Raw genomic sequence first — 13,656 nt, 5'->3', positions numbered from 1 at the left:
CCATGCCAAAACTGCAGGTATTGGTTCATTGCTTTGATGGTTTGAGGTGAGGATTGTACACCTCCCTACACTCAAGATACACAACTATATTTAAAAAAAAATCCAAATCCAACAGTTAAAATTGATAAGGAAAAAAAAAAGTACTTTTACTTTGCCAAACTAGCCTGGACTCCAACTTTATGAACATCATAACTCCCCCTGAATTTTGCCTTGTTTCTTTTGACATGTACAGTGTTTGACTCCCATCGGTAATTCATAGCTGACATAAATATCCCGCTTGTAGCCGCAGAACTGGCTTGTGAATGTGGGGGGGAAAGCTGCACAAAGTTTGGCTGTTATCAGCAGCAGAAGATCAGTCATCCCTGGCATTTGGAGTTCGCATGAACAGATTTTCTCTCCAAAACACAGCAGACCCCAGATGTTTTCCTCATACTTGCTGCGCGTCCACGTCATCGTCCATGTTTTTTTTTTTGTTTTTTTTTTTTTTCTACGCCATCCTTAAAACTGCAGCAAGTCCTCCTCTTTACTATTTGAAACAGCGTTGGTTGTACAAGCAGCTGGAGGCAAATCCCGATCAGCGGCATCGCAGAGTTACATCCCAACATGAGGCTGGGACTGGCCACTGTGGTGTGTTTCTTCAGCTTTGTGTGGTTGTCGGAGTGCGCGCCTCCGACCTGCTACTCCAGAGCGCTCGGCCTGAGCAAAGAAGTCATGGCTCTGCTGGATAAAATACACACTTATCACCGCACGGTAAGAACTATGACGATGATTGCATAGTCACATTGTGCAGACAAGGCTGTGTATGACTGGTGCTCAGTGCTGTGTATTCTAATGATGATCTTTGACGTTGCAGAAAACGTGCGCTCTGATCTTCCCTACCATCTTCCTTGATGTGCATGTAAGTTGGAAACAATGGAGTAATGCATGGCATATGGGGACACAGGGGTGCAGGAAGTGGTGTTAGGGGGTTTCCATGAAATTAGGATAACCACGTTCAAAGTTACATATTAAACGCAAAGGGAGTTGATTTATTAATTCAGTTCAAACTTGATAAAACAAATGTTAATCAAGATAGTTTTTTATGTCTTTGATCAAATCTTATCTGTTGGGGATTCATGAATTGTTTGTATGATGACGGTCTGTGAAATGAGAATATGAGATACAAAAAAAAGAGTTTACTTGACTACATGAGTGTTAAAATCTTTGATGAAAACAAGAATTCACCAGAATATTTACGACTACTGTCAAATTGACACTGGGATTAATTTTGAAAGTTTTTTTTTCTTCCCCCCCTCTAGAACTCATGTGTCACCACCAAGCTCCGTGACTTTCTCTACGTGGTGCTGAACCATCCCGACCAGCAATGCAGAGAGCGTCCCAGAATAGTGCTGCTCAAACGTAAAATCCAAAACTTGTACTCCATCATCACCAGAATTTGTTATCGGGTGAGAAGATCTCAAAAATCTGCAGTTTTTTTCAATGTCAACATTCTTGTTTTCATGCGTGAGTGACTTGACCACATGTCTTTGTTTTTCGTTGGCAGGACCTGGTGTTTTTCACAGATGACTGTGAGGCCATTGATACTGGCCACACCAGACCTCACTATGCAGAGGACAGGCTTCAGCTTCTGCAAGAGGACAGATGAGCAACACACAGAGCAGACAAGACATCCACTGGTCTATCGTATTCATAAAAACACATATCAGCAATATGTAGAATGCAGCTACAAATACATGTATAATACGTACCACAGCCTATACTGTGTATTAGATGCATCATATGGCAGGCCACACAGTGCTGTTACATACCTTACCTAGTTGGCTCTGTGTTAGCTGCAGACTCATGTTAGTGGACATGTGTGGTTACATTACAGCAAGGAGGGCAGAACTTTCCACAGGAAATTTGCTGAATGCCAACCATGCCGATGAAAACCTTGAAATAATAAAGCAATAAGAGATTCTTGTGAGCCGGGCTTTAACCGCTGCTTACTTAGCAGGGCTGATCAAAGCTCTGTGTGTCATTAAGACAAATATGTTGTGTTGCTATAACCCTCGGTCGGACTAACGTGTCTTAAAGGAGCACTATACAGCATTTTGTAAACATGAGTTGAACATGGTGGTTAAAAACGTTATGTAAGAAATATATGTCATAAGCATTTCCTCGGTTGTACAGTATGTTCCCTCAGAAATATCTCACATAGAAGTGTTTTTACTTGTTGCTGCTGCTTAGAGTGAAGCTCAGTAAAACTCATATTTTTATGGCCTTAAACACATGCATATGAACTAATAGAACCCCCCCCCCCCCCCCCCCATGTCATAGACATTATTAGAATCTTGTGCCATTATGTATACTTAATGGCAATCTCTATACAGTATGTCTTATATTATTAATAAAACTCCTCTTAATGTATGTAAGTCTATGTGTTTTTATTTTGTTGTTGATTTATTCTCTAAAATAATTTTTCAAAGTTTCTGACAGTATGAACTCTTATTGTCAGTCCTGGACTAAAATACAACTGTATTTCAAGTAACCATTGTTTAAGTCACAGTACAAAAGCATTTCCTCCAAAAAAAACAACAACTGGTGGTTATGGTTATGTTTGGAATATGTGATTGATGAACTGTGAGCGAACAATGTGGCTCTGCGTAGATCATGGTTTCCACTTTCTTTTACATTTCGCTGACAAAAATAACTCGAAACATTAACTGTCCCAATGAGGAAATGTAGCTTTGTGCTTTTTGGACAAATACAGTAAATAATGTTGCTGTTGCCATTGTTTTGCATGCAGTGTTGTGATTTGGGAACAATCAGCTAACAGGGAACGCTCTGCTTTTATTTATGGCCTCTGCTGCTCTCTGTTGGAAAGACTGTGTAACCTGCATACAGACATGTGGTTCTGCATTGACAAAAATAGCTCCGATTTCTCAGTTTTTCCTCCTGTTTCTTTCCAGTTGATATAGTATTCATTCATCTCACGTTGAGACTTTTTACCTGACGTGTGCTGCATTCTATTCAACCCTTTGGGTTACTGCATAATTAGATCTGTTCATATGAGACCATGACATAAAAGTTAAAGGGGCTATTCGTAGGTTTTGCTATTGCTACATAGAAGGCGTATGTCACCAGTTTTGCCAAGAGCTTCAGCCATCATTGCATTTAAAATACAAGAGGTTATACCATAATATGTCTTCTGAGCAGCAATATCTCTTCAGGGCAGACTGGATGCTACAGTGATGAGACTAACTTCAGAGGAAACACGAGCGTTGCTTTCCACCGCTGGAGACAAGTAAAGTGAGTAAAGAAATGAAGTTTGATGCTTTACTTGCAACGTTTGTTTTTTTTTTTTTTTCTAGACTGGTAAGTAAACAGCTGTTAATGCTAATGTTGGCTATGTGGCAATAGGAAAAACTTAACAATAGCTCCTTTAAGTTGAGAATGGACACTTGCCTCACTGGCCACCTAAGCCCCTGGTTTACATTCATGTCATTGCAGTGCGCATACCTGAAAATGAAATTGTAGAGACATGAATTTACCTGTAATGGGTAATCTGTCCAGTTAAACACTCAGCCAGCTTTACCTTTGACAGATGAAGCGATAGTTACTGTCATGTGGTAAAGCTAAGTGCTGTTGCCAGCAGGGACTTGTTTGACAACTCTCCCTGTTCATTCATTGAAAGACCCCCCCCCCCCCCCCCCCCCCCCCCCCCCCCCCCCATGACTTGGCTGCCAAGCTGCAATATGTTTAATGAAAGAAACAATCATTGGAGTTTTAAAATGTGTTTGTGATTTCTGCCTCTCTGACAAACAAAGACATGTTTTAACATGTCACAGTAGGAAACACACTGGTTTAAATAATAGTCAATTTAGCTGGTTCAGTTTCAGGGTCTTGGTATTGTTCATGCTGGCTCACTGTCACACTGCCATGGCTTACTTGAATTGTTATTGTTATTGGTAACACCTGTGTCTTTCCTGCTGTGACAGATCAAAATGTGTGATGTGAAAGAGCCTATTGTGCAGAATTGGTCAAACTAAAATACTGTTGGGTTGTACTGTTGAGTTCCACTGAAATCCTTTCTCGTGTCTTGAGGGCTGTTGATGTTCCAGTTAAGTGGGAGCTGCGATGCTCCTGGGTCGAAAGCATTAGTCACTTCTGAAGGCTGATCAGCAAAGCAGCGTCATCTATTCACTGTCGCCTGTGCTCTTTTTCAAGGTTCATCTGCAGAGGGAGTATGGCAGTGTGTCGATCTGCCACAAGGTGGTGCTGGTTGTCATAGTTTCATATTGCCACATCAGATGAGGATAGTTTTCCCTCATTTTAAACGGACAGCTGTTTAATAAGTTTCTCTCTCAGAATCGATGTTTTATAATATTTTCTGTCGGAATTCAACCACTGCTGGTTATCTCTATCACTTTAAAGCATTGCAGCATGTGGTCCTCTGGGTTAAACTGGGCTTTATTCAAACATGCCACCGCATGATCATATGTTGATCATATGTTATATGATACATTTTCTGCTAATGTTCATGATTTTAGTTAAGTTTAGTAAGTTTCTATTTCTACTTTTAATATGATAACAGGGATTAAGGCCTGAGCTCGACCTTTGTGAAATCTGTCATAGTAAAATCTGCAGCCGTGCTGTTGAAAAGGGCCCAACTATTTACTGTTGAGAGTGATGAGAACTGAGGGTTCAACACAAAATATACTTTAATAAATGGTTAAGCTAGGACTCATGGTTTCACAACGATTTTCAAAGATATGATAATGCAGAATATGAATTGTCAAACCCAGAGGTTTACCCCGCAAAAATGTCTAATTGCACAATAATGTGTTGTTGTAATATCAATCCACAGCTGACATTTGTCAAACACTGACCTGAAAAAAACCCTCTCTCAGCTCCATCACTACCATGCAGAAGATGTTTTTAATCTTACAACACATACTAATCATTTTACTAATCATTTTACAGCCTTTCGTTTGGTTTAGTTTGGCCCATGTTGCAACAAGAATGTTTTTCTTTTTGTGCCAAGATTCAAGTTCTTGCACTTCTGAACCATCAGGTCTGAACCCCTCACTGCTAATTAACTAACCCTACAAAAATGAAAATGTTAGTCAGCAGCATGTGGCTTGTTAAGAAACCAGACCACAGTGTGGTTATAAAGCTTTATCCTTGTACTTATTGATCAGAATTAGAGGGGCCGCGGAATCCACGTTGTTTTCTATCATTAAGGCAAAATGAGAACAGAACATTTAAACCACAGGCGGCCAGGTACATTAAGAATTTTATGTTCTGTGACACTGCACCAAAATGGTTAATGCTGCACAGTAAAACACAAAAACTTAGCCGAAGGGTGACAGTAATCATTCTCTGCTCTGTTGAAATAAATTACCTTGTAAAGGACAGATCAGAAACCTATTTGCACTAAAGTTTCGGTGATGCAGTTTGTGATGCAGTTTTTGTTTATGGGGGTTTCAGGCAATTTTCCATCACATTTAACACTTTTACTGCGTCTTTAAAAGAAATGTTGCCTCATTAGTCCACATAAGAAAATGTTTCCCCCTTAATTTCCAATAGATGATTGGCACACACTCCACACTTGTTGTAATTACGCTGCTCAGTAAATCTGCTGTGCATGGAGGCCTGCCTTATAGTGTTCAACCCGCACTGAGATTCAAAAGTCTCACATATTAGGCTGAAGCTGCCTCTCCTGTCAACAGTAAATGTACCTTATAAATGCACAATTGTTCCATGGATTTACACGTTGAAGTAATTATTCAATAGAGGGTCATTGTAGGACTTCTAATAGCAGAGTGGGAGTGAATGAGGACTGTTCATCAAGCTGAATGCAGTTATTAAGAGTTATATAGGCTAATACATTCACGGGTGGTGACTCTATTGCTATCTCTGTGCTTAATAACTTCAGCCTAATAGTGTATAGTGGCCAGAGTCTGGTCATGAACGCAGGTCAACCAAAAAAAAAAAAAACAGACATACTGCCCTCTAGTGGACTTTACAGTCCACATAAGTACGAAGTGAAAAGGGTTGTAACCTTAATTCTTCATTACTGAATCCGTTTTAAGTTGGCAACACTTTTATCACAATCATAACTCCAGCTGATAAACAGATTAGGTTAAAACAAGAGTTTTACTTCCTGTATTTTCCTATTGACTATCAGCATGTAAAGGCCTGTTGGTGTCACGTTATCTACAATGTCCAACTCAACAATGTATTTAAATCCTTTCTTTAAAATCGACGTTCACTGTGTGATAGTCTCAAAACTGACTTCATGGTGAGTTTTAAACATCATATAGTTGTAACATTTCTGTAAGTTCCCTGTATGAGGACATCTGGTTTTCTGCAGGAGACTGCTTTTATAGGTCTTTTTTGGTAAAGGCAGCCGCAAGAAATTGATGATGATGGCTATCTCTGCTGAGACTGAACACTAATTTACAACATCCATCCTGCATTATTAATAATATTTAGGCCTGTGGCATGACTGGACTCCTACTGCATCTGTAGTTGCAGCAAGGACATGGTTGTGCGTTCAGGTTAATACAGTCTGCGATGGTTAAATGTGGGTATTAGTTTATATTCTAAATGGAAATTGAAAACATTTTCCTGCGTCGAAGGAATTTATTTTAGTCCAGGTCTTCTCTTGTATCTACTTGGACTCTGAAATAAACAGAATTAAACAGATTTGTAAAAAATTTGATGATAATTTAATCGAAAATGCGTCTTTTCTCGCGTGACTCTAAGACACGTTCAGAAGATGAGATGCTCTCAATATTTCAGAAGGACCAGCAACGGCTCTCCTTTTATATATATATATAATATATATATATACAATATATACAAAATATTTCAAAGTCAATTACTAATGATGTGGTTTATTCTGCCTAAAATAAATTATTCTTGCAGTCCAGAGAGCAACAAGTAGGTCTAACTCAAAATACATGATGAATTACTCTCCAGATTCATTTAGGCTTTCAGTTTAGTTTTAGTTTAGTTAGTTGGATCAGACTTTATAACTTTTTATTTAAAGAACTTGTATTATGTCACTCCGGCTCTGAACAGAAGGTGGTGGTGTGGTATTTTAAAACTGTGGAAGAAACTTGTGCTTTTACAAATTTTAGGGATTTTGGCTTATAAATGGTTAGTTATTCCCACATTTTAATAATGAACGTGTTTAGTGTTTTTTTTTTTAGTAAATGGATATTAACCTTTTCGAAAAGGTTAAATTATTACTGGAACTGGATTAAACACTTCGTCCAACATTTTACATAAAATGACAACACACAGATTTGCGACTTTCAACAGCCAGACCAATATATTAATATAGGCTATAATTTCTACAATTAAAGTCTAATAAAATGTTAAATGAAACATTTATGGAGTCTGTCTCAGAGTTCAGGCGAATCATTTGTAAAGAACTAAAAACGTCAGTGCTTTTCTAAAGGCCATGACTCAGTGAACTCGCGTGTCAAATCATTGTATTTATGGTAAAATCATGTGTAATTGGTTTAGAAGGAAGCTTAATGATCAGGTATCATAAAGCTTTCAAAATGTATTTGTGTGTTGCAAAAAAAAAAAGAAAAAAAAAAGATCGTTATAAAGGAAGCGACCTGCAGTTTTATCAGAAAAATATTTAGATCTGTATTTGTAATATATGTCTGATTATATACGTTGCATTAAAGCGTTTTTAATTTTGGTGGCTTCATCCCAAGCGTGGTCAGTGTTGATCTCGTCTGAGCTGTATGCCTGTGACAGAAGAGCTGACATTTTCTAACATCACAACACTAGGCCTATTTGTTAAGGATTAAAACAGATGAACCTTTGGTAAATTACTGGCGAACTTTCTTAATGGACTTGTGTTAATTCCTCTCTTAAAAAACCCAATAACGCATCGTCTACACGTCCTGAATGGAGGTTAAAGGTCTATTAAACATCCAGTAAGCGTCTTCTTTAATACTCTTTATCTGAGGAGGCTTTTTATGAGCCATTTCTTTTTTCTGGAGGATCAAGGGGTTTGACTACGGAATCAAACTGCCTCCTGTGATCTTTTGGATGATAGAAACAAGTGAGTTTTGTTTTCTGTGTGGCTCCTGGCAAGATGGAGAGCGGAGGAGGGGGGGGGGAGACAAAAGAATGAAAGAGTTTAGAAGAATAGACGAATCTCCTTTGGTCTTTTGTGTTAAGTTTCTTTTTCTTTTCAGATAGAGAATCCATCCGTGTGATTTCCACTTATCGTCAGGGATTATGTATTAATTCATGTTTCATGGATAAAGTGAAGCGGAGGAAAATTCACCAAAGAAAATAGGAAATAAAGAAATATGGCTTTTGGTTGGGCAACATTCAGCATGGATTAAAGTAGACATAAGAAAACACTCTAGATTTAAATTAATTTCATACTGGCGCAATACACAAAAAACAAAAACTTGACAACTAATTATTGAAAAATATATGTGTGTGAAAATAAATCAGGACTTCCATGCCCTTGTTTAGGACAGCAGCCTGTCGGCGCTGAGGAGGAAATCACAGTGCAGAGAGAAGTGTTGCCCGTCCCAGTCCCCCGTTGACATTTTAGGAATGATAAAAGTTCCGCCTTGCCTGGAGCTACAGCCTCGCTGGAGCCGGCCTCAGTCTGCGGCAGATTGCCTTTGCTCATTACAGCAATTATTTTACTCCAGTTTAACCCTTGCCTGAATAGCAGAGGAGTCAAGAGAAAGCCTTTAAAACTGCTGCAGAGTGGCCTGTAATTTTCCCCTATCTGATCCCTGTTTTGTCATTAAAGTCTAAGTTCATCCCACAGGTGGTTCAAATATTTTCTTTATGTGCTCCATGTAATATGTTTAGATGTGGATTGGCACATGGGTCCTAACACCTTGTCTTCTCCATAATGGGGTGTCACTTAGCTCATTTTACATCCTAAACACCCCATAATGACACTCTAGTGGATTGTTTACAAGCAATTTAGCCCAGAGAAGCAATCTCCAATATTTATCGGTGTGTTTCAAAGTCAGCACAACTGGTTGTCACCCCCCCACCCCCCCTCTTCCCACCCCCCGCCCCTAAACTCTTCTGGCGCCAACAAAATCTAGGTTAGTTGTTTCAAAGCAATAGGCAACAGCTGTAGCAATACATTCCACCAAAATAACATGTGACAAGTTTAAATTCACAGTGCACAGCAGCTCCGCGGGGCCCAGATATGCGCGTCTTTCGCATGTGCGCAGGAAGTGTGAAAGGTCTGAATGTAAATACCTGGCGACAATCTGAAGGAATGTGGACAGTAGCGTAGATACGATGTGGGTCACATGAAGCCTTTAGGCCTATATCTCAATGCAATTCTAAAATGTATAATATTTAAGTCTTGCTGAATTCCAGCTGATCAATGTTCCTATTTTTATGTTTTTTTTAACCTGCTTTAACAGGCCTGATAATAACTATCCACTTCTTCTTGTTGACGCTATAGGCAAATAGTCACCCCACTCACAACAGCCCTAAACTCAATCCTAAAATAGATAAAGAATTTTACAAAAGCCTACAAAGTATTTCCTTCAGTTTTCATTAAACATTAGAAAATAGATTTTTCAAGCACGGGTAAAGACTATTAAACAGGCAGATTTTGGTGCAGCAGGCACCATGCAAGTGTCAGTCAAAACGAAAAACTTCTTAATGAAAAAGAATAAACAATTTATTGTTAAGTTATGTCACAAATATATTCATAATATAAATGAGGATATTCTTCAAATATACATTATTTTACAGTACACATATCCCTTCCGAAGGGAATCATTCCAACAACAGACAGTGCTGTCATAAAAACAAATGCTGTGGTTCTCCAAATTCACAAAGAGCATTCATGGACACTGGATTCGGTAACCCACTATAGTTACGCATTGATATGAATGCAAACAAATAAAGAAGTATGGATCTCGCAGTGTGACAGCATCCCACAAATGCGATGAAAGCCCAACCTAAGTGTGTTGGTGCAAAATTTCAAGCTGCGCAATAGTCTTGTTACCTAATCATAGAGGCTTGTGAAATAGCCCTTTTTTACCTGGCTGTAAGCAGCAGTAGAGGCAAATAGTGGGCTATCTTTGACGCGCTGTGGCACACAGTCTGCTGTCCATACTTGACTGTCCATTAGTGATATACCATAGGCCTACAGGTACTAAGTTGTTCTTCACCTCTGCACCGCAAAAATATCCATCTTACAGTCATTTAGTCTCATACTCATCTTATTTCTACCATCACTGCGCTCGTGATTGCTATTATTATTATTTCCAGGTCCACTGACAAAAACATATTTAAAACTCAAGATTAAATGACTAATAAAGCTGGATTATTTTTGCAGTGTGTGAACTTACTGGTGAGGTCAAGAGGAAAAACTTCAAGGTCCTCAGATGGGGGTCTATTAGGAAGTCCTGGCTCCCCTGACAAGATGTGACATTGAGCAAACCGCCAGGATGCCTCTGTATTTACTACAGTGTCACCTCACCTGTCCATCTGACCCCCACACCCACCCACCCACCTCGCGTTTGGGGCTCTCAGAGAAAGTAGTCTTAACCCCTCGTCCTGCGTTCCCTGTCAAGCGAGGTGGTACATACTGTATCCGACGTGAGCCGCGTACAGTCCCACGGGGGAAACCGGCAGCGAGTGCCTCTGGAACGGGTGCGACCCTGCGTAGGAAGCGGGGACGTGCGCACCGAGAGGAAAGGAAATCCCGAAAGCTGGAGGCAGCATAGGCTTAGCTGCCATTTTCAGTTTTTCAAGTTCTGCCTCTTGCAGCCGCTTGGCTTTGGCTCTCCTGTTCTGAAACCAGATTTTGACCTGGGTCTCCGTCAAGTTGAGGGAACTGGAGAACTCTGCGCGCTCGGCGATGGAAAGGTACTGCTTCTGGCGGAACTTCCTCTCCAGGGCCAGCAGCTGGGACGTAGTGAAGGGGGTCCGGGGCTTTCTGTTCGTCTTGTGTTTTCGCAGAGGGCAGGCAGGAGGACTCAACCTTCCTGTAAGAGTACAAGACGCTTCCACTTAAAACCTTGGATACATGCATACAATGCTTAATGCCAAACCAACGCAAGACAAAGAGCATCTGGGTCCAAAGTTCTCATATTTAAAACACCTTGACTATGAAAGAAACCATTTCCCACACAAGTCCTGAAATATTTACGACTAAGAACATAACATTACGTATATTTAGCGTGGATATTAATATTTTTTCTAATCTATTGCATTGACACCACAGCTTCAACTTACGTGGAGGTGTAGGAGAAAAACGAGGACTCTGTATCCATGAAGTCCTCTCTTTACTGTCCGGGCTCTCGGGTTTAATCAGCACGTCTTCTGGCATGTTCATTATCTCGCCCACTGAAAACGAGGAGCTCATTGGTAAAGCAGGAAGTGAAGTATCCAGACTACCAAAAGAGCCCATCCGTGCGCTCTTTCCCATCGCTTGGGACGTCCCGGCTACGGATGGGGAATCCGGGGATGGCACCTCCCTGCTGGGTTTCCTATCCGCCATCAGTGCCTCGACGCTGAAGGGCAGAATAGCGACTTTGGGCTTCCCGGTCTCCTCTGCAGGACTCAGGCTGGTCTGCATCTCGCCTCTGCTGACGAGAGCCGTGCGGGGAGGAAGGTCTTCAGTTTTCAAACCAGCGGTCAAAGCTGACATGGCGATCGATGGGGCCATACAGGTCCGACTGGCACTGGTGGTGAAGCGGCTGCTCGTGGGTGTCGTGCAAAAGAGTTACAAAAAAGTTGCTGCGGTGCGCCCTAAGGTGACGGTATCCTCATGTTTATGTGACCAAATTGGAGTGCAGGGCTATAATAAGGCAGGCGTGGAGAGAGAGGCAGCCAATCAGGGGTGAGATGGGCTGGCCCCTGTGAAACTCAAGGAAAAAAAAAATCAGAGTGGCAAAGTTAACAATAGTTACTTGGCTTTTTTCTTTTTTTAAAACCAACTTCAGATAAACATAAACACAACAAAGTCCAAGACTAAATCCCACAAATGATCTTTTACCCGAAAGTATCCCCTATAATTATCCTTCCATTAACTTCCTGACATTTTTAATGACCGTAGGCATGTGCATTATTTCTATTATTACTCACCATGTTTACACCATCTTTGATAATTTTTCTGCCCCAAACATTTGGACAAGCTTTATTCAGTTCGACCCACATCAGGACTTGGGCCGTGTGCGTACATACCCTGCTGTAGTGAGCCTTGGATGTTGCACAACAGTTTACTACCCCTCGTTATGTGATGAACCTCTTGCAGCGCGCTGTTTATTGATGGCTGCGGGGCTCTAATCAGATTGAAACACACAGGCCTTCGCTGTCATTTAGGGGGTAATTATTGGGCTTTGGGTGAGGGGGAGTCACTGGGATTTTTTTTCCTCCTTTGACTACATCCATTAAAGTCAAAAATTATGTGGAGTCCGGGGGGGCAAGAGGGAGGAGGCAACCTGGAGCCAGGGAGGGATTTAACCCAGGACTGTCATTGATTTACCTGGCTGTACCTCTTGTAGTCTACCTTATCATTATCTGCAGTCCCTAAAAACAGGGCATTAAATATATCACTAAATCTATATGGAAACACGTCCTATATCATAGGATGCAGGCGTATCTAATAATGTTGTTGTAATAAATGCTATGTTTAAAATAGGCGTCAGGAATCGTAAGGACATGTAAACAGATCACCTTTTTTTGCGGTGTTGTCAGTTCTCAGGGAAGCGTCTGCGTCGCTAATTGCCAGGCATAAACAATCTGTCACGATTTGTCAGTCTCCCTAATGCGCAGACAAGTTATGTTGTTTTTAGGCGCCAGCAGCGGCCGGATCAAAGCGCTCGACTTTTAGCGAGACTATTGAAGAAGTTGAACCCCTCGCACCGAGAGCGCAGCACCGCCTCCTCCACCTCCTCCTCTATACCCGCCTTAGCCCAGGGACACTGAGCCATTCAGCCTGAAAAATTAGCTTTTTCTCAGCCGATCGCACGCCATTTCCATCTATTCAAATGAGCGCTATAGTCGGTGTAATAGTAGGCTCCTCAGAAGAAAAGGTCAGCGCCCACTAGTTCCTCTCAGAGAACCCGTTTACTTAAAAGGATTCCTTGATGCGTTTCCCAAGATACACATTAGAGCACATGATCTCAGTCTGCGGAGGTGTTTGTTGTTATGACTTTGCGCAGGGCTACCTGGAGTGTTGGACACCCTGGGGAGTGTGAGACCTCAAACCGCTTAGCCTCATCATCTATCCACTGTGCTATAGCCATAGAAAAAGAGATGCCATAATGCAGTTCCTCTCCAGGACCGCAGAGGTACCGCGGACCTCAATTTTGGATCCAATGCCTCTTGAACTTTAAACTTGTTGTGGTGAAGTCTGAATAAATATGAAATAGCTTCCTGCACTGGAGCAATGTAATTAAGATTCAAGGTGACACATGATTTACCACTGACGCAGGTGGAACTCACTGTTTAGCATGTATGAGCAAATATAGATGACAAGATAAGGTAAATCATTTGCTACTTGGTGAAGGTGCTCGTTCATGATTTAAGAAACAGGCTGCTGCATGAGAGGCCATTTCATTATGATCATTTTAAGGAAAGTATAGCAAAGAAAAAAATCTAAAATAAGCCACAATAAAATAAAGCTTAGAGTGT

General features: G+C 40.9%; 2 protein-coding genes across 2 annotated transcripts; one reads left to right on the top strand and one right to left on the bottom strand.

The window, feature by feature from the left end:
* Positions 1-485: 485 nt before the first annotated feature.
* Positions 486-2,409, top strand: LOC130186799 (cytokine-like protein 1). Its single transcript, XM_056404091.1, has 4 exons — positions 486-750; positions 854-898; positions 1,299-1,445; positions 1,544-2,409. The coding sequence occupies exons 1-4, from the start codon at positions 604-606 to the stop codon at positions 1,643-1,645; spliced, it is 441 nt and encodes a 146-aa protein (XP_056260066.1). The 5' UTR covers positions 486-603; the 3' UTR covers positions 1,646-2,409.
* A 7,200-nt stretch (positions 2,410-9,609) lies between these two features.
* On the bottom strand, positions 9,610-11,904 carry msx1a (muscle segment homeobox 1a). The gene is made up of 2 exons (XM_056399911.1): positions 11,254-11,904; positions 9,610-11,003 (listed from the first exon to the last, which is right to left on the bottom strand). Exons 1-2 carry the CDS (start codon positions 11,684-11,686, stop codon positions 10,585-10,587), a joined length of 852 nt encoding a protein of 283 aa, XP_056255886.1. The 5' UTR covers positions 11,687-11,904; the 3' UTR covers positions 9,610-10,584.
* Between the last annotated feature and the right edge of the window lie 1,752 nt (positions 11,905-13,656).

This window comes from Seriola aureovittata, chromosome 2 (assembly GCF_021018895.1).
Source record: "Seriola aureovittata isolate HTS-2021-v1 ecotype China chromosome 2, ASM2101889v1, whole genome shotgun sequence".
In the NCBI taxonomy this organism is placed as follows: Eukaryota; Metazoa; Chordata; class Actinopteri; order Carangiformes; family Carangidae; genus Seriola; species Seriola aureovittata.
This window is presented reverse-complemented; position numbering and strand designations above follow the sequence as displayed.

Excerpts from the sequence above, each read along its gene's own strand:
- LOC130186799 (XM_056404091.1), top strand. The coding sequence starts at position 604 with ATGAGGCTGGGACTGGCCACTGTGGTGTGTTTCTTCAGCTTTGTGTGG. Across the intron at positions 751-853 it reads TACACACTTATCACCGCACG|AAAACGTGCGCTCTGATCTT; the intron begins GTAAGAACTATG and ends TTGACGTTGCAG. Across the intron at positions 1,446-1,543 it reads TCACCAGAATTTGTTATCGG|GACCTGGTGTTTTTCACAGA; the intron begins GTGAGAAGATCT and ends TTTCGTTGGCAG.
- msx1a (XM_056399911.1), bottom strand. The coding sequence starts at position 11,686 with ATGGCCCCATCGATCGCCATGTCAGCTTTGACCGCTGGTTTGAAAACT. Across the intron at positions 11,004-11,253 it reads TTTTTCTCCTACACCTCCAC|GAAGGTTGAGTCCTCCTGCC; the intron begins GTAAGTTGAAGC and ends GTACTCTTACAG.